At 44.8% G+C, this 20,491-nt stretch overlaps 1 protein-coding gene across 4 annotated transcripts in view; it reads right to left on the bottom strand.

Annotated features, from left to right (window-relative positions):
- The window catches only part of LOC126475302 (uncharacterized), a 131,450-nt gene extending 117,218 nt beyond the window's left edge, over positions 1 to 14,232 (bottom strand). For all 4 annotated transcript variants that reach the window (XM_050103066.1, XM_050103068.1, XM_050103069.1 and 1 more), the window contains exon 1: positions 14,079 to 14,232. In XM_050103066.1, coding sequence (XP_049959023.1) covers positions 14,079 to 14,169 — 91 coding nt within the window. In that variant the 5' untranslated portion in view covers positions 14,170 to 14,232. The remainder of the gene's footprint in view (positions 1 to 14,078) is intronic.
- Positions 14,233 to 20,491: the final 6,259 nt, after the last annotated feature.

Raw genomic sequence — 20,491 nt, 5'->3', positions numbered from 1 at the left:
TTTAGATATTGTGAGGGTCACTGAAGTGAAGTGGAAAAAAACACAAATAATTATCATCAGATGAATATAAGGTAAGATCAACAGCAGATGTAATGGTAGTTGGATTCGTCATCAGTAGGGAGGTAGGACAGAGAGTTACTTAGGACAGTACAGCGATACGGTTGCTCTCAGTAGAACCGACAGCAAACCAAAGTCGACAGTCGACAAGGTTGTTCAGATATACATGCCGATGCCAGAAGCAGAAGATGGACAGAGAGAGAGAGGAAATATATGAAGAGATTACGGATAATTCAGTGTGTAAAAGAAGATGACAGTGTACAAAAAATGGTTCAAATGGCTCTAAGCACTATGGGACTCAACTGCTGTGGTCATAAGTCCCGTAGAACTTAGAACTACTTAAACCTAACTAACCTAAGGACATCACACACATCCATGCCGGAGGCAGGACTCGAACCTGCGACCGTAGCGGTCGTGCGGTTCCAGACTGTAGCGCCTTTAACCGCTCGGCCAATCCGGCCGGCGACAATGTACACTACGGGCCATTAAAATTGCTACACCAAGAAGAAATACAGACGATAAACGGGTCTTCATTGGACAAATATATTATAGTAGAACTGACATGTAATTACATTTTCACGCAATTTGGGTGCATAGATCCTAAGAAATTAGTACCCAGAACAACCACCTCTGTCCGTAATAACGGATAACGGCCTTGATAAGCCTGGGCATTGAGTCAAACAGAGCTTGGATGGCGTGTACAGGTACAGCTGCCCATGCAGCTTCAACATGATACCACAGTTTATCAAGAGTAGTGACTGGCGTATTGAGACGAGCCAGCTGCTCGGCCACCATTGACCAGACGTTTTCTATTGGTGAGAGATCTGGAGAACGTGCTGGCCAGGGCAGCAGTCGAACATTTTCTGTATCCAGAAAGGCCCGTACAGGACCTGTAACATGCGGTCGTGCATTATCCTGCTGAAATGTAGGGTTTCGCAGGGATCGAATGAAGGGTAGAGCCACGGGTCGTAACACATCTGAAATGTTACGTCCACTGTTCAAAGTGCCGTCAATGCGAACTAGAGGTGACAGAGACGTGTAACCAATGGCACGCCATAACATCACGCCGGGTGATACGCCAGTATGTCGATGACAAATACACGCTTCCAATGTGCGTTCACCGCGATGTCGCCAAACACGGATGCGACCATAATGATGCTGTAAACAGACCTGGATTAATCCGAAAAAATGACATTTTGCAATTTGTGCACCCAGGTTCGTGGTTGAGTATACCATCGTAGGCGCTCCTGTCTGTGATGCAGCGTCAAGGGTAACCGCAGCCATGGTCTCCGAGCTGATAGTCCATGCTGCTGCAAACGTCGTCTAGCTGTTCGTGCAGATCGTTGTTGTCTTGTAACGTGGCTGCATAATCCGTTACAGACTTGCGGATAAAATGCCTGTCATCCCGACTGCTAGTGATACGAGGTCATTGGGATCCAGCACGGCATTCCGTATTACCCTCCTGAACCCACCGATTCCATATTCTCGTAACAGTCATTGGATCACGACCAACACGAGCAGCAATGTTGCGATTCGATAAACCACAATCGCGATAGGCTACAATCCGACCTTTATCGAAGTCGGAAACATGATGGTACGCATTTCTCCTCCTTGCACGAGGCATCACAACAACGTTTCACCAGGCAACGCCGGTCAACTGCTGTTTGTGTATGAGAAATCAAGTGGAAACTTTCCCCATGTCAGCACGTTGTAGGTGTTTGCAAATTACAGCATCTTCTTCCTGTCGGTTAAATTCGCGTCTGTAGCACGTCATCTTCGTGGTGTAGCAATATTAATGGCCAGTAGTGTAATAAACATCGGGGGGGGGGCTGGAAAGCGGTGGAGGGGGAAGGAATGGAAGGCACAGGTACGGGAGGATACAGGATCATTCGCAGGAATGAGAGAGTAGAAATACCAGGTGTGTTTTGCAACGAATGTCAGCTATTATCAGCTAATTCATTGTTGAAAAACCAGAAGAGAGAGAGGTATATTTGGAAAAGGCTCACAGATACGGGAAAATTCCAGCTAAACTAACATCATGGTCAGACAGAGACTTCGCATTCAGATATTGGATTGTAAGGCATTCCCAGGAGAGATATAGACTCGGCTAACAATTTTTAATGATAAAAGGCAGGCTGAAGTTTAAGACACTCGTCCGGAAGGATCAAGATGAAAGGTTCTGAGGAATGAAGAGATACCCTCGAAGTTCTCTGAAGATGTAGATGTTGCCATAATGAATACCGCAGTAGTTGAAGAGGAATGGATATTTCTAAACAGGGCAATCCTACATGTCGAACAGACAAACATAGGTATAAAGGAGCTAACTACGAAGAAACCTTGGGTAATAAAACAGTACTTTAAATGATCGACGAAAAGAGGAAGTACAAAAATCTTTAGGAATATAGAGGGTAGACATATAAGTCACTTAGGATGAAATAAATAGGAAGTTAGGGAAGTCACGGTGAAAAAAGGCTGCAGGAAAAATTGGTAGTGCGATGGGTATTCCGCTGTTATACGCAGAGAAGAGAACGGGTAGATGGAAAGGGTACACTGAAGGCTTTTGCGAGGGGAAGATAATTGTCTGATGATATAACAAATTGGAGTCGCAACTGAAGAGAGAAGGGATCAGTATTAGAGTCAGAATTTGAAAGAGCTTTGGCAGACTTAGATCAAATAAGGCAGAAGAGATAGATAACATTCCCTCGGAATTTGTAAAATCTTTGGAGGACGCGGCAATCAAGCGACTATCAAGTTACGTGTGTAATCTGTGAGCCTAGATTAAAGATATAACATAAATTTCAGAACAGTATCATCCACACAATCCCGAATATAGCAACAGCAGGTTAAGTGCGAGAAGTGCCGCACGATCAACAAGACAGACAAGACCTCTCCCCTCAATGTACTGTTTCCATCTATCCCGTCTCTCGTCTGCACATAACAGCGGGATTCCTAAAGCATTCTTAATGCTGATACCTTTGCTTTTAATTTCATCGAAAGTTGTTTTGAGTTTGCTATATGCTACATCAGCCCTTCCGACGACCATATCTTTTTCGATTTCCTCACATTTATCCTGCAACCTTTCCGCCGCGGATTCCCTTACTTTCTATTTATTTCATCCTAAGTGGCTTTCAATATTTTCCTAAACTTTTTGTACCTCCATCTTTCGTCGATGAACGGCTCATGCATACAAGTTGCTGACAAGAATAATATACTGAAGAATGAAAAAGAAAAAAATTGAGTATTTGTTAGATGACGACGAGGAGAAGAGGTTGGCACATGAGAGGAATCCGTGACGAGCCGTATCGAAGCAAATCTCCACAAGAAAATTTAAAAACGCATGCAACTTTCAACGTCGTCATCTCCAGGACACGTTTCGCGAACTCCGTATTATAAAAATATAGGGGAAACCGAGGCACTGACACCGGTTCCATTTCGGTATTTTTAAATTATTTTCGGTAGAATCATCCTATTTAAAATTATTTAGTCCTGTAATATGATTACTGAAGTATAACTTGGTATACGTACTTTTAACTCAACATTACATTTAAAAGCACAAAATAAGTTTACATAGGCACAAGTCGAGGGTCTAAATGTAGCCTGTGTATGGGGCAAGTTTACGCGCTTATGGGGTCTCGTTTATGCATATCATAGAACACAAAAATGAGTAAACAGAACACACTACTAAAATTTTGAAAATATGTCTTATTGGCAGACTTACTTACACCAATTAGCATGGTAAAATACAAATATTTTAGCGGCAGTAAACTTTTTTTTTCCAGCTTCCACATACACATCAGAAACCCTGGAATAGAGATCAACATAAACATCATTTCCGCCCTTTTTATTGCTCATGAAAACCACACATTGCATGTTGTACCACCATAAAGCGAGACCTTCAGAGGCGCTGGTCCAGATTGCTGTAAACACCGGTACCTCTAGTGCCCAGTAGCACGGCCTCTTGCATTGATGCATGCCTATATTCATCGTGGCATACTATCCACAAGTTCATCAAGGCACTGTTGGTCCAGCTTGTCCCACTCCTCAACGGCGATTCGGCGTAGATCGCTCAGAGCGGTTGGTGGATCACGTCGTCCATAAACAGCCTTTTTCAATCTATCCCAGGCATGTTCGGTAGGGTTCATGTCTGCAGAACATGCTGGCCACTCTGTTTGAGCGATGTCGTTATCCTGAAGGAAGTCATTCACAAGATGTGCACGATGGGGGCACGAATTGTCGTCCACGAAGACGAATGCCTCGGAAATATGCTGCCGATATGGTTGCACTATCGGTCGGAGGATGGCATTCACGTATCGTACAGCCGTTAAGGCACCTTCCATGACCACCAGAGGCGTACGCCAGCCCCACACAGTGCCACCCCAAAACAGCAGGGAACCTCCACCTTGCTGCACTCGCTGGACAGTGTGTCTAAGGCGTTCAGCCTGACCGGGTTGCCTCCAAACACGTCTCCGACGATTGTCTGGTTGAACGCATATGCGACTCACATCGGTGAAAGGAACGTGATGCCAATCCTGAGCGGTCCTCTCGGCATGTTGTTGGGCCCATCTGTACGGCACTGCATGATGTGATTGTAAAGATGGACCTCGCCATGGACGTCGGGAGTGAAGTTGCACATCATACAGCCTATTGCGTATAGCTGGAGTCGTAACACGATGTCCTGTGGCTGCACGAAAAGCATATTCGACATGGTGGTGTTGCTGTCAGGTTTCGTTCGGGCCATAATCCCTTGGTAGCGGTCATCCACTGCAGCAGTAGCCATTGGGCGGCCTGAGAAAGGCATGTCATCTACAGTTCCTGTCTGTCTGTACCTCCTCCATGTCCGAACAACATCGCTTTGGTTCACTCAGAGACGCCTGTACACATCCCTTGTTGAGAGCCCTTCCTGGCACAAAGTAACAATGCGGGCGCGATCGAACAGCGGTATTGACCATCTAGGCATGGTTGAACTACAGCCAACACGTGCCGTGTACCTCCTTCCTGGTGGAATGACTGGAACTGATCGGCTGTTGGATGCCCTCCGTCTAATAGGCGCTGCTCATGCAGGGTTATTTACATCTTTGGGCGGGTTTAGTGACATCTCTCAACAGTTAAAGGGACTTTGTCTGTGATACAATATTCACAGGCAACGTCTGTCTTCAGGAGTTCTGGGAACCGGGGTGACGCAAAACTTTTTTTGATGTGTGTATGACCTGTATAGAAATCTGAATGTTGTGGAAGACTTATTATTCATCTTCACTGTCCGTGTTGTAACTTAAGGCCACAATAAATGTGTTTCCTGTGGCACAATCGTTGTTAGGCCACCTTTTACACCAAAGGCACAGGACCAATTTTCTGTTTCTTTTAGACTGGTTGTATAGCTTCAAGCAGTAAATAAGAAGTCAATTTCCATTCTCTTCACAAGACTGCTGCTAGTTGTAAGAGAAAGGAACAAGAATTGGGAAGAACATTCGTTGAGACGTGAGTGCTTCCTAATAGATGCTTTGGAAAGACCAGTATGTGAGAGGAGATTGAAAAGAAGGAAAAGATACAAGATGATAGACGACATAGTGTAATTTGGAAATTGCGCGGACCTGAAGAGGTTGGTAGAAAAATCTGCCTTTTGGCAGAACACTGATATGAAACACTGATACACTACGTGATCCAAAGTATCCGGACACCTGAGTGAAGACGACTTACAAGTTCGTGGCGCTCTCCATCGGTAATGCTGGAATTCAATATAGTTTTGGCTCACCCTTAGCCTTGATGACAGCTTCCACTCTCGCAGGATGACAGCTTCCACTCTCGCAGGTATGCGTTCAATCAGGTGCTCAAACGTTTCTTGGGGAATGGCAGCCCATTCTTCACGGAATGCTGCACTGAGGAGAGGTATCTATGTCAGCCTGGCACAAAGTCGGCGTTCCAAAACATCCGGAAGGTGTTCTATAGGATTCAGGTCAGGACTCTGTGCAATCCAGTTCATTACAGAGATGTTATTGCCGTGTAATCACTCCGCCACAGGCCGTGCATTATTAACAGGTGCTCGATCGTGTTGAAAGATATTATCGACGTCGCCGAATTGCTCTTCAATAGTGGGAATCAAGGAGGTGCTTAAAACATTAATGTAGGCCTTAACAATACCGCCTCCAGATGACGTTCACCGGGCATCCGCCATACCCACACCCTGCCATCAGATCGTCACATTGTGTATCGTTATTCGTCACTCCACACAACGTTTTTCCACTGTTCAATCGTCCAATGTTTACTCTCCTTACACCAAGCGAGGCGTCGTTCGGCATTTAACGGCGTGATGTGTGGCTTATGAGCAGCCGCTCGACCATGAAATCCAAGTATTCTCACCTCCCGCCTAAGTGTCATAGAACTTGCAGTGGATCCTGATGCAGTTTGGAATTCCTGTGTGATGGTCTGGATAGATATCTGCCTATTACACATTACAAACTTCTTCAATTGTCGGCGGTGTCTGTCAGTCAACATACGAGGTCGGCCTGTACGCGTGTCCCTTCAACTTTCCACTTCACTATCAAATCGGAAACAGTGGACCTAGGGATGTTTAGGAGTGTGGAAATCTCGGGTACAGACGTATGATACAAGTGACACCCAATCACCTGACCACGTTCGAAGTCCGTGAGTTCCGCGGAGCGCCCCATTCTGCGCTCTCACGATGTCTAATCACTACTGAGGTCTCTGATATGGAGTACCTGGCAGTAAGTGGCAGCACAATGCACCTAATATGAAAAACATATGACGTTGGGGGTGTCTGTATACTTTTGATCACATAGTGTATATGTTGTCCTTATCAGTTCTTGTTCTCAAAGCATCGTTCTTTCTCTTTGAGATTCATTACCTTCAAATAACTTTCTTATGTATTTCTACCTTTCATTCTGCTGTGCCTTCATTTCTGACTGCGTTACCAACTGCTGTTGCCTTGCGGTTTCCTCGATTGGGGTGGGGGGGGGGGGGGGGTATCAGTTAGGACGCCAACGCAAGACAGTGCGTAAACGTGTCACAATACGTGCGTATATGTGCCCCGTCGCCATGTTTGAATTAGTTTCGAAAGCACAGTAGTAACTTTCAAGGTTTCAAATTATACAAATGTACCTTCTAAAGTAGGATACTCGCCTGCAAACGAACATGTGTTTATCTATTTTCAGTTCTAAAACAGGTGTTCCCTTGGAGCTTCTCTATTTATCTTGCACGAAAACACCAATACGCTCTTCACGGTTCACTCAACTAGTGCCGTGAAGTTTGTGAGAGCCAGCAGATGGCTGTACTGATCTTCCATTCTCGGTAGAACGTTTCCCGAGAAAATAGTGTTCTCCGCAGACGTGCCCCGAGCGCAAAAGTATCCCTGTATCCCCTGTGTATGTATGTTCCAACTCGCCTCCTAAACCACTGCATCGATTTCTGCTGCACATGGTACACATATTACTTACTGTCTGGAAAGAACCACTGCGAAAGTAAGAACCAACTACCTTCCATAAGGTTTGAGTTGGGAGGAAAAAACAAACGTAGCTCACGACGCGCCAGTACCGTGAATGTATTAACCCAGTAGTTGAGAATGAGAGCAGTCAGGGACTTAACACTTCATTTCAAACCCTTGTTAAACTATTTTTGGCTGACAGTCCACAAAATGATGAAAGGAAAATGTTTATCGCTTGTTACATTTTCGGTGTTCGTGCAGTAAAATTGCCGCATCGGGCGTGATGTTTTAATTTATTACTTCATTTCCTATCTAGTCTACTCGAAATATTTCGCAGAAAGTATCCATATATACAACTGAATGTATCGGCAAAATAATATCATTGCACGACACATAGTTCAGCATTTGTGACGTCATAAACACTTAGCTGCGTGAAAACAAAACTGCAGGGCGAAATTCGCTAGAAATACAGGTGAAATATGTGTACATGTGAGAAATATGTTAAATATACATGAAATTCATGTGGCATGTGCGGACGTCGGTGCGCCCGAAAGTAAAAACTTCCTACGAAACTCCTGGATAGATTCCAACCAAATATGCACCCCATATTACTTACTGTCTGGAAGGATAAATTGTAGGGTGAGAACCACCAACCGCCTATTGGAGTGGGGATCTATATAAAAGTGTATCTGTGGGGGGGGGGGGGGGAGATGAACAGAGAGGGAAAGGAGGAGAATGACAGAGAGCGGGGAGGAGAACAGAGAGGAAGAGCTGGACAGACAGAGGTGAGAGGAGGAGATGGACAGAATTAGGGGGGAGAGGAGATGCACGGAGTGATTTGGGGAGGGGGGGGGGAAGATAACAGAGACAGAGAGGGGTGAGGCGGTAGTGGACAGAGAGAGGGACATGAGGAGATAGACTATTGGAAGACTGGAATAAATACTCAGGTAGTCCTCTATAATGTAGTTTTTCGCGGCCGGTATTGTCTTCACTTAAAACTTCCGGGTTGATAGGCCGTGGTCGATGTATAGAACTCTCCCCTGACGGAGACGAAACGTCTGGGGAGAGTTTTATACATCGACCACGGCCTATCAGACAGGACGTTTTAAGTGAAGAGTCTTCTATAATCAGATTGGCAGTTGATGACAAAGAGCTCCTTATAGCAACTCCATCCGTCTGTTCGCAGCACTAATCACTGAATAAGAAGTATGTGAGGGCAACCCATGTAGAATTAGGTTAGTTAATTCAGCACCAAACTATGCTGAATAAACAGTGCGAATCAGGGGAAAGCGAATGATAAGAGAGACCACATCAATACTGAAATATCAATCATTCAAATGCAGTCCGTCTAAACGACGTAAGTATCCGTGGAGTTCTTAATGTGACGTACGCCCCAATATAGTAGTGAAATCAACGGAGAGCGAGGTTTCGGATGACAAATATTTACTGTCAGTATGCCTAAGAGGAACGCCTTCTTTGAGTATGTAGAGGGGACAGGGCAATTCGAGTTAAAAACCATTTTTGTCGGGTCAGCACTGACTGCGATACGCTGGATCAGATGGACTCTTATTTTGGCAGTGTTCTGTAAATTTCCACACCCTCCTTCACTACAGGAGAGTGTCGAAACCGCGCCCGCGTCCAGAAGGCGCAGTTTTCCGTGAACAGCCTGACAACCAAATAAACCTAATTTACACAGTGATTGCCAAAGACACAATATTTCCCGTCCCAGTCAGCAATGCTAGATCAGCGGTTTAGTACAACCACATCTAGAAATGTGTGAGAATTCTGTAACACATAAATCTTAGATTCCACGTGGAGCCAAGTGTCCCCTAGTTGTGCACTTTTGCGGACGTCTATGCAGCCGAGCAACTGCATTCTTTTGGTAACGTCAGTGCTGCCGAGCAACAATATCGTCTTGGTGAAATATTTCGACAAACTTTTCTACTCGTCACAATCAGCCAGTAAATGTCTAGTCTTGACGCAACGTGTCAACGTGTCCCACAATCCGCCTCAGCAGTTGAGGTTGCTAACTTGCCACCTGTGCGCTGGCGCTCGACTCGAAAGTAATCCTGACAGGGTTGGGGGGGGGGGGGGGGGGAGGTGACGTAAATTTCCTGATTAACAGACTTCGTGTCATGTCTACGTTATGAAGTGAGGGCTGTACATGGTGATATGTCCGTCGAACGGTGACGTTAAACCTGTCGGCACTTTTGATGCTATTCGAGAGAAGCAGGCCATGGGCCAACGTCGGGTTTCATCCTCTCCCTCGTCTCATCATCGCACAACAGAAACATGGAACCACTCTAGACACACCCATTACTGTCACCAACTCACCAGATACACACAACTCTAACATTTCGCAACGTACTGTGTGCCAATCTGCACAAAGAAAAATATTGTTTCTCAATTATGCGGCTGAACCTACCTCTCTGAGCCCCTCAGTCAACAATGCTATACGATAATCATTCAGCAAGTTCCACATCCAACATGCCCGTGTTACGTTTGAGAATCACGGGCCAGAAATTTGTGAAAAATATCAAGGCGATACTGTCGCCCGAAAATGATTCCTCGGGAATTTGTCACGTGCCCCGCTTTCCGTGGGATGACTCGATTTTTAGGGGTGTCACGACTCGCCCCGCTTAAGCTTTCCAGTGAACTGAACGGACACTCAAAGTCACCGTAAAAGAGCGATGTTTGGCAGGGAGGAAAACTCCCATGCGCGCTTAGCCTAACTGTTGATTATGCATGTTAAAAGATGATTATTAATATTTAAATACCTTACTGAGTTTTTCTGAAGCGTAACGGGAATTCTTTATTGCTAGCATAATGTTGGAACGTTTGATGAACATAACAGTACCTTTGAATACAGTTGTACCGATATACCAACGTTGTTCACAACCCATTGTAAGGAGATGCTTATACACTGACTGGAAATATGCACTTTTATTTTATGTCCTTTTAGGTCCTTGTCCCGCCGACTTTTTTAAACCACAAGTCGCTAAGCCCTGACTTCCGAAAACTGGATCTAGAAACAGTATTCACCGGTGTAGGTTGTGATGTAATCAAATGCGAAACTTATTCATTATATGAATGCAAGGTTTGTAGAAAACTATACACACTCAAATTTATTGTTTCGTTAGTAATTATTTATATATAACGAGAATTTTTAAAGTTTGGTTAAGAGTATGTGAATTTAAGGCTATCAAGCCTTGCTAAATGTTTATCAGTTCATCTCTTTGACAATGATGTAACCTGTCTGCTTCAAATGTTATCTTTGTACTTTGCCTGTACACACTTGGCAGTGTGTTGAGAAGTGATGGAGGCAAATGCTGTTTGTAATGCGCTAGAAAGTAGACATTGCAGTTGGAACTGATAGCTCAGGGATGCGAATGAAGTCATATTTTGTTATTCCGATGTTTGAAGAGTTAAAATACAAACATGTAAAAGCGCCGCTATATATTTAATTTGTAGTTTGTGGTTCATCACAGTTTCAAAGTGATAGGACCAGTGGATGTTCTTCTTACGAAATATAATTGCAGATGTTATCAAGCCTGTCTAAGAATCCAACTTCAGGGCTACCAGCGAAGTAAAAAACTTGTGTTTTATTAAAGTGAATATAACTTCTGCGAAACTCTATTCGGAATAATGACAAACGTCCGCTCCATGGATAAGGTCACTGCATAGACCAGAGTTGCCCAACCCGCAACGCAAAACAAGAATCAGTGCGGCCCAGTGAACATTTATCCCACGGTCGGTAAACAAAAAAAAAAAAAAAAAAAAACAAAAAAAAAAAACCACCACATTCCGATTATGTAAAGTTGTGATAAAGTGAAGCACAGTCCTAAGGACGGGATTAAATACGCAGCCATAGATCTGTCGCAAGAATTTTAAAATCGTTTTCTGAATTTTCGACAAAATAATCAAAATTTTTGTATTTATGCGATAGCTTTACAGAAAGATCTTCAGGTGTAATGCATAGAGTTGCAGTCTGCCATCCAACTAAAATTTGATCGTGTATGTCTGTTGGCCTTTTACAAATTATACCTCCCCAGAGACAAATATCCCTTGCTGCACAGTGATGGGGTAAACACTCAGATGACAAATGTCAAGGGATAGCTATGTGCACATGTACAGATGGCCGTAGTATCGCGTACACAAAGTATAAAATGGCGGTGCAATGACGGAACTGTCATTTGCATTCAGGTGACTCACGTGAAAAGATTTCCAACGTGGTTATGGCTGCGCGACGGATTTTGACGCGGAACAGTAGTTGGAGCTAGATGCAGGAGAGGACACTCCACTTCGGAAATCGTCAGAGAATTCAGTATTCCGAGATCCACAGTGTCAAGAGAGTGGTGAGAATACCAAAATTCAGTCATTACCTATCACCACGGAAAACGCAGTGACCAACGGCCTTCACTTAATGACCATGGGCAGTGGCGTCTGATGAGAGTTGTCAGTGCTAACAGACAAGCAATACTGCGGGAGAGAACAGCAGAAATCAATCTGGGTCGTACGACGAATGTATCTGTTACGACAGGGGGGGGGGGAGGCGAAATTTGGCGTTAATGGGCTGTGGAAGCAGAGGACCGACGCGAGTGCATTTGCTAAGAGCACGACATCGCTTCCAGCCAGTGGGTTTTTTTTTTTCTAAAAAATGTTTGAGGGTACTCCGACATGGGATATAATGCAGTGAACATTAGTTATAACTGAAGAATGGGATACCACCCGTCTGCTTTTAGCCATGACGTCAACAACATGTCGATCTAAAAAAAAAAAATCGGACTCTTCAGTTGAATTTAATACAGCTCAAATGAAGCAGGCGATACCGAGAAACACACATACAAAAGCGAACGCTTCAGCTTACATCACTTCAAATGAAGCATGCGATTTGAGCGTACGCATATCCGTTTAGCACTACCATCGCCCACTATTAGCGGCCGAGGGCACTACATACTTGTCGAACTGGCTACCAGCGATTCAGTTGTCGAGAACGGTTGCCGCAGCTTCGAAATGCTTGAAACAGTCAATGACATCGATTATCCCAACAAAAACTGCACTGGTATTGTTCGTATTGCAATTACCAACACGAAAAACTGAAATAAAAAATTTACATCCGTGAAATAAATTTTTGGCACACTTCCAAGTTCTCAGCATCGTAAAAAAATTACTTTGTCGACGAAAAAGTTTAGGGGTACGCATCCCCCAGCGTTCCCCCAGAAAAACAGCACTGCTTCCAGCGCCTCTTCTGGGCTTGTGACCATATGGTTCGCGTCCTAGACGACTGGAAAACCATGGCCTGGCAGAAGAGCCAACACCGTGTTACTAGAGGAGGCCGAAATGCACGCGTTTAGCTCACGCAGGCTGGCGTGAGGAGGGAAGAACTATACTGACGTGAGGTCTGGAACATGACAAGGAATGAGAATTCAGAAAACGAACGTAATTAGTTTCATACATAACTTTAATCCATTAGTGACGAACGTCGCTCTTGACGGTACATGATTCACAATATTATCTGTTCAGATTATAGTAACTGAATATGGCGCCTTGCTAGGTCGTAGCAAATGACCTAGCTGAAGGCTATGCTAAACTGTCGATTCTCCAAATGAGAGCGTATGTAGACAGTGAACCATCGCTAGCAAAGTCGGCTGTACAACTGGGGCGAATGCTAGGGAGTCTCTCTAGACTAGACCTGCCGTGTGGCGGCGCTCGGTCTGCAATCACTGATAGTGGTGACACGCGGGTCGGACGTATACTAACGGAAAGCGGCCGATTTAAAGGCTACCACCTAGGAAGTGTGGTGTCTGGCGGTGACACCACAGAATGGACTGGGTTAGCTGGTTCAACTGAACCAATTATCCACTGGAATGAATGCTGCTTGAAGATCATTTGCCAGCCAGTGTGGCCGAGCAGTTCTAGGCGCTTCAGTCTGGAACCGCGCGACCACTACGGTCGCAGGTTCGAATCCTGCCTCGGGCATGGATGTGTGTGATGTCCTTAGGTTAGTTAGGTTTAAGTAGTTCTAGGGGACTGATGACCTGAGATGTTGAGTCCCATAGTGCTCAGAGCCATTTGAACCAGCCAAGACCATTTGCAGCCATTCATGGACTACGTGTCCCCAAATAAACGATGTCATTCACGGACCGGAGTTGTTTACGATTGGTTTAAAAAACGTTCTGGACAATTCGAGCGAATGAACTGGCCACCCAGATCACCCAAGATGAATCCCATCGCACATTTATGGGACATAATTGGTAGCTCAGTTCATGCACAAAATCCTGCACCCTCGACACTTTCTCAATTACGGACGGCTATCGAGGCGGCACGGTCAGTATTTCTGCATTGGACTTCCAACGACTTGAGTCCATGCCAAGTAGAGGTGCTGTACTACGCCAAGCAAAAGGAGGTCCGACACGATATTAGGAGGTATCCCGTGACTTTTGTAATCCGAGTGTATTACGTACTTCGTGCTCCGTTCTAATCTCCGGGTAAGGATCTGAATCCCGTTCGCAGTGTCTTCCCACAGCATCGTCTCGTCCTGTGTTGCAACTGAAGGCTCAAGGAGGTGTCCTCGGCGGAGACCCACCTGGCAGAACGGCGGAAGGCGAAGAGACGCAGCAGCAGAGGCAGGCGGTCGCGGCCGCGAGCGCGAGGACGGGCGCCGGCAGCAGGCGCATCCTGCGCGGCGCGACGCTGTGGGGAGCGCCCTCTGAGCTGAGCCGTGCTGCCCTGGCAGGCCGCTGGACTTGACTGCGGCCGCCGCGTGCCGCGCCGGGCCGCCGCGCTTATCGCGCCTGCGCACTGGGCGAAACCTTATCTCGCGCGCCCGCCGCGGCCGGCTCCTTCGGCTGATACGCACTTCTCGAAACCGATGCGCGGCGCTGGCAGATAAAGCACCAGCGCGCTCGCACGTGGGGCCGGATGTCGCCGCCGATCGACCTTCAGCTCTGCAACAGAAACAAAGATACGGCGGGCGTTCCCAGAAAGGTCCCTGAATAACAGTGGATGGCGTTCATGTGTAACTTCGACGCTGGCGGCAGCGGACCGATTTTACACACCTATCCGAGGAGGAATGGTCAACATTCGGAGATATGACAGGAACGAACACGCGAAGCAAAACAGTCTAGTAATCGTGAGCTCTAAAATGCATACCTTCAAGGGTTCAGCTTCCTCAGTCAGCCTATACAATAAGCTATTTTTACGATTTTTTTATAGATCATAATTAAGCAGTCGACACAAATCTTTTGCACAATACTTATTGATTCTTGGACAATATTTTCAGATTTTTTAAAGAAATTCAATCATTAAAGACCTCCCTCCCTACCATTCGTGAAGTTAAATTTGCTCTGCCCAAAATGAAGTGTGTCAATGAAGCGAGCACTACAGTCTGCAAATCTTGTCTGAAATCAAACAACAAACAATTTTCTTAATATACAGGGTGTACATTAAGTCCAGGAACACTTTCAATGATTTAGTGCACAAGAAACAGACACTGTACAGATATCATAAATATGTCATTTTGAAGAGAAACCCCGAAAGTTTTTTTTTCTTTTTTCATGTATACCACCACAGCGTCGTTAGCTAATTTGCCGATAGCGCTAGTCGCAAACATGGCCAGTTCAGGTGCGGAGCGAGCTTTCTGTGTGTTGGTTCAAAAATGGTTGGTTGGTTGGTTGGTTTGGGGAAGGAGACCAGACAGCGTGGTCATCGGTCTCATCGGATTAGGGAAGGATGGGGAAGGAAGTCGGCCGTGCCCTTTCAGAGGAACCATCCCGGCATTTGCCTGGAGTGATTTAGGGAAATCACGGAAAACCTAAATCAGGATGGCCGGACGCGGGATTGAACCGTCGTCCTTCCGAATGCGAGTCCAGTGTCTAACCACTGCGCCACCTCGCTCCGTGGTTCAAAAATGGCTCTGAGCACTATGGGACTTAACATCGGAGATCATCAGTCCCCTAGAACTAAGAACTACTTAAACCTAACTAACCTAAGGACATCACACACATCCATGCCCGAGGCAGGATTCGAACCTGCAACCGTAGCAGTCGCGCGGTTCCGGACTAAAGCGCCTAGAACCGCTCGGCCACCGCGGCCGGCACTGTGTGTTGGAGTTCGACAAAAACAAGTGTGCTGTTCAGCCGGCCGGTGTGGCCGAGCGGTTCTAGGCGCATCTGTCTGGAACCGCGTGACCGCTACGGTCGCAGGTTCGAATCCTGCCTCGGACATGGATGTGTGTGATGTCCATAGTTTAGTTAGGTTTAAATAGTTCTAAGTTCTAGGGGACTGATGACCTCAGAAGTTAAGTCCCATAGTGCTCAGAGCCATTTGAACAGCAGTTCAACGGATGTTTAGAACCAGGTACGGTAAGAAGCTACCAACAAGGAAGGCCATTTACCACTGGCACAACAAATTGTTTACGACGGGCTGCTTGTGCCCGGCAAAGGGAAGCTGAAGTCCCAGTGTGAGTGAAGTGAATATGGAGACATTCAAAAGGAGTCCATAGAAATCGCTGTGTCGTGCATCCTCTGATCTCGAAATGGCTCCAATGTTGGTAAAAATACTTTCAAAGTTCCTCATTAAAATGCAATATGTATGACATCTGTACAGAGCTTAGTTATTGCGCAATAAATAATTGAAAGTGTTCCCGGACTTTATTTACACCCTGTATTGGACATTGCGCACGGAGGTAATGGCACATTTTTCTGTAACTTGACAAAATAATAAAATGTCGGATGTTTGAAACAAAGCTTTAGTTTTGTCGTTTGTTTTTACTCACCCTTTAATGCAGTAACTAATAAATAAATTGAAATAACAAACTTAGCCTGTTACTCCTATATAATACGGTACATTCATCCTGGTGCTCTTCGAAACACGCATGTAGAGTGCGAGCTGTGCGGCAACTTGCATTGTCTTGCTGGTAGATGACGTCATTCAGAGGGAAAACAAACTGCATGTAGCAGCGGACATGGTCCCCGACGGCCGGCCGCTGTGGCCGAGCGGTTCTAGGCGCTTCAGTCCGGAACCATGCGGCTGCTACGGTCGCAGGTTCGAATCTTGCCTTGGGCATGGATGTGTGTGATGTCCATAGGTTAGTTAGGTTTAAGTAGTTCTGAGTCTAGGGGACTGATGACCTCAGATCTTAAGTCCCATGGGGCTTAGAGCCATTTGAACCATTTGGTCCCGAACGATAGATGCATACTTGTGTCGATCCTTTGTGCCTTCCAGAATGACGAGATCACCCAGGAAAATGCCATGAAATCTTTCCCCAGACCATAATCCTCCCTCCTGCGGCCTGAACCAAAAAAAAAAAGTTCAAATGTGTGTGTAAACTAATGGGACTTAACTGCTAAGGTCATCAGTCCCTAAGCTTACACACTATTATCGTAAAAAAACACACACCCGTGCCCGAGGCAGGACTCGAACCTCCGCCGGGACCAGCCGCACAGTCCATGACTGCAGCGCCTGAGACCGCTCGGCTACTCCCGCGCGGCTGGCCTGAACCCTTCCGACGATTGTTGCAAGGGGTCTGTTTTCAGACCTTAAACGCCGTATACGCCAAGGATCGATCATGTGTTCGATGGAGCATAAAACGTGATTCATCTGAAAAGGCCAGATGTCGCCACTCAGTGGTCGTCCAGCTGGGGTACTGACGTTCAAATTCCAGCCCTCGTTGCTGATGAACAGCAGCTAGCGTAGGTGTATGAACCAGGCTTTATATACCATCCACTGCTGGTGCTACCACTTGCCATGTGTGATTGGTTATTGTATGTTGTCGTCGAACGTAGGCGGTGGTCACATTGATGTGACTCGATCACGTAATAGTCGAAGAGCATGCAAGGGAAGCCATAGCTGAAGAGGAAATGACACAGGGTTGTAGCCTATAGCAGAATTATTCAGCGTCTATATTGAACAAGCTGGGTAAGAAACCAATACGAAATTTGCAAAGGGAATTAAAGTTCTTGCGGAAGAAATACAAACTTTGCAGTTTGCCGATGACATTGAAATACTGACAGAGACGGCTGAGGACACAGAAGAGCAGTTGAACGAAATGGACAGTATCTCGACAAAAGACTGTAAGACAAACACCAATAAAAGTAAAACAATGGTCTTGATAGTAGAAGTAAATCAGGCGGTGCTGAGGAAATTAGATTAGGAAATGAGAAACTAAGTAGTAGATGAGTTTATTTTTAGGGCAGCAAAGTAACTGATGGTGCCGAAGTCGGGAGGATATAAAACGCAGGCCGCCGATAGCAAGAGAAGCATTTCTAGAAAAGATACATTTGTTAACATAGTACATAAATTTAACTCAAAAATGGCTCTGAGTACAATGGGACTCAACATCTGAGGTCATCAGTCCCCTAGAACTTAGAACTACTTAATCGTAACTAACCTAAGGACATCACACACATCCATGCCCGAGGCAGGATTCGAACATGCGCCCGTAGCAGTCGTGAGGGTCTGGACTGAAGCGCCTAGAACCGCTCGGCCACCGCGGCCGGCTATAAATTTAACAGCTGGGAAGCCTTTTCTGAAGGCATTTCTGTGGAGTTAAGACGTGTATTAAAGTGAAACGTGGACGATAAGCGACTGAGACAACAAGAAAAAATGTGAAATGTGGTGCTATAGAAGAATACTGAAGAATAGATGGGTACATCGAATAACAGATGAGGACACACTGAATCGAATCGAGGAAAAAAGACGGAATCGATTGATAGGACAAATCCTGAGGCACAAAGATATCGTCAGTGTGGTAAAGCAAAGAAGTGTAAGGGGTAAAAATTGTAGAGGGAGACGAGGAAGTGAATACAGTAAGGAGGATAAATTAAATATAGATTGCCGTAGTTATGCAAACCACTCTTCGGACTGAAGACAACAACTACTCATAGTAATAGGCACTCATATTTATTTATTTATTTATTTATTTGAGATTCCGTGGGACCATCCGAGACAGAGCTACTTGCTCCTGGAAGGAGGCAGTACACAGTTTCCAAATTAAGATCACAAAATTTATAAACAAAAGAATTAAAGAATTAATAAAACACGAAAATAATTGCGAGAGACTAAGAGAATGAATAATACATTGCAGATAAAAGTTAAAGACTACTGCGACGACATCCTACGTGTAATAAAAGGTGTGCGCCAAATTTTTCAATTTGGATTTTAATACTTCGGATTTATCAGTTCTACAGGCAGCCTGATGAAAATAAAACCTGCCGGATACTGCACACATTTCTGAACAGTGCTTACGCAAGTATTGTCCAAGAGCATGTTGTTTTTCCGTCTATCGTTCACTGAATGAATGTTGCAGTTTCTTTTGAATGAGTCAGCATTGTCAACAACAAAACCCTTGATAGAATATATGTACAGGGATGGCAGAGAATTCCGAGACACATGAACAACGGCCTACACGAAGTTCGCAAACTGATGCTGCAGATCAGTCTGGCAACCCTTTTCTGACCTACAAATATTCTCGACGAGTGCCCAAAATTGCAATTTTAAGTAATCAAGTATGGTGAACTACAGAGTTCAATTCTAGGTCAATTATTATTGCCAATAAACATCAATGGTATTCCGCCTTCACCTATTTGCCCTTTTATCAGAATGCACAAATATAAGAGTAGTCTTACAGAATGGGACAATATTTGAAAACACCAGCAAGTGGTTCGAGGCACAGTCATGTTGTTGAATTTTGTGAAGTCAGTGCATAAAATGCAGAACTTCTTATAGAACGCGCCAAAATTTAGAGCCAAAATATGTCCAAATAAAGCATATGTTTAGTTTTTTGCACTGGTACAGATTACAATATGCATCCTTATGTATATTTAATGAAGTTATTTAGTCACCCGTGAAAGATTTATAATCAAGAAACTGGTTTATTCTGCATGTTTCCTTTTGTGTATGGAATCATTATTGTGGTAAAGTGCACTTACAGTGGAAACGTATTGAGAATAAAGAAGTTACTTGTAAGTACTACGGCTCATGCCAGACGCTGTACATTCAGCAGACACCTCTTTAACAAAAAATTGTCGAAACAAGGCCCCGGGAGTAGACAACATTGCATTAGAACTACTGACAGCCTTGGGAGAGCCAGTCCCGACAAAACTCTATCTGATGAGCAAAATGTATGAGACAGGCGAAATACCCTCAGACTTCAAGAAGAATACAATAATTCCAATCCCAAAGAAAGCAGGTGTTGACAGATGTGAAAATTACCGAACTATCAGTTTAATAAGTCACGGCTGCAAAATACTAACGCAAATTCTTTACAGACGAATGGAAAAACTAGTAGAAGCCGACCTCGAGGAAGATCAGTTTGGATTCCGTAGAAATATCGGAACACGTGAGGCAATACTGACCCTAGAAGCTATAGGCAAACCTACGTTTCTAGCATTTGTAGACTTAGAGAAAGCTTTTGACAATGTTGACTGGAATACTCTCTTTCAAATTCTGAAGGTGGCAGGGGTGAAATACAGGGAGCGAAAGGCTACTTACAATTTGTACAGAAACCAGATGGCAGTTATAAGAGTCGAGGGACATGAAAGATAAGCAGTGGTTGGGAAGGTAGTGAGACAGGGGTGTAGCCCCTCCACGATGTTATTCAATCTTTATATTGAGCAAGCAGCAAAGGAAACAGAAGAAAAATTCGGAATAGGTATTAAAATCCATGGAGCAGAAATAAAACTTTAAGGTTCGCCGATGACATTGTAATTCTGTCAGAGAGAGCAAAGGACTTGGAAGAGCAGTTGAACGGAATGGACAGTATCTTGAAAGGAGGAGATAAGATGAACATCAAAAAAAGCAAAACAAGGATAATGGAATGTAGTCAAATTAAGTCGGGTGATGCTGAAGGAATTGCATTAGGAAATGAGACACTTAAAGTAGTAAAGGAGTTTTGCTATCTGGGGAGCAATATAGCTGATGATGGTCGAAGTAGAGAGGATATAAAATGTAGACTGGCAATGGCAAGGAAAGCGTTTCTGCAGAAGAGAAATTTGTTAA

Source organism: Schistocerca serialis, chromosome 4 (genome assembly GCF_023864345.2).
Source record: "Schistocerca serialis cubense isolate TAMUIC-IGC-003099 chromosome 4, iqSchSeri2.2, whole genome shotgun sequence".
Lineage (NCBI taxonomy): Eukaryota > Metazoa > Arthropoda > Insecta > Orthoptera > Acrididae > Schistocerca > Schistocerca serialis.
This window is presented reverse-complemented; position numbering and strand designations above follow the sequence as displayed.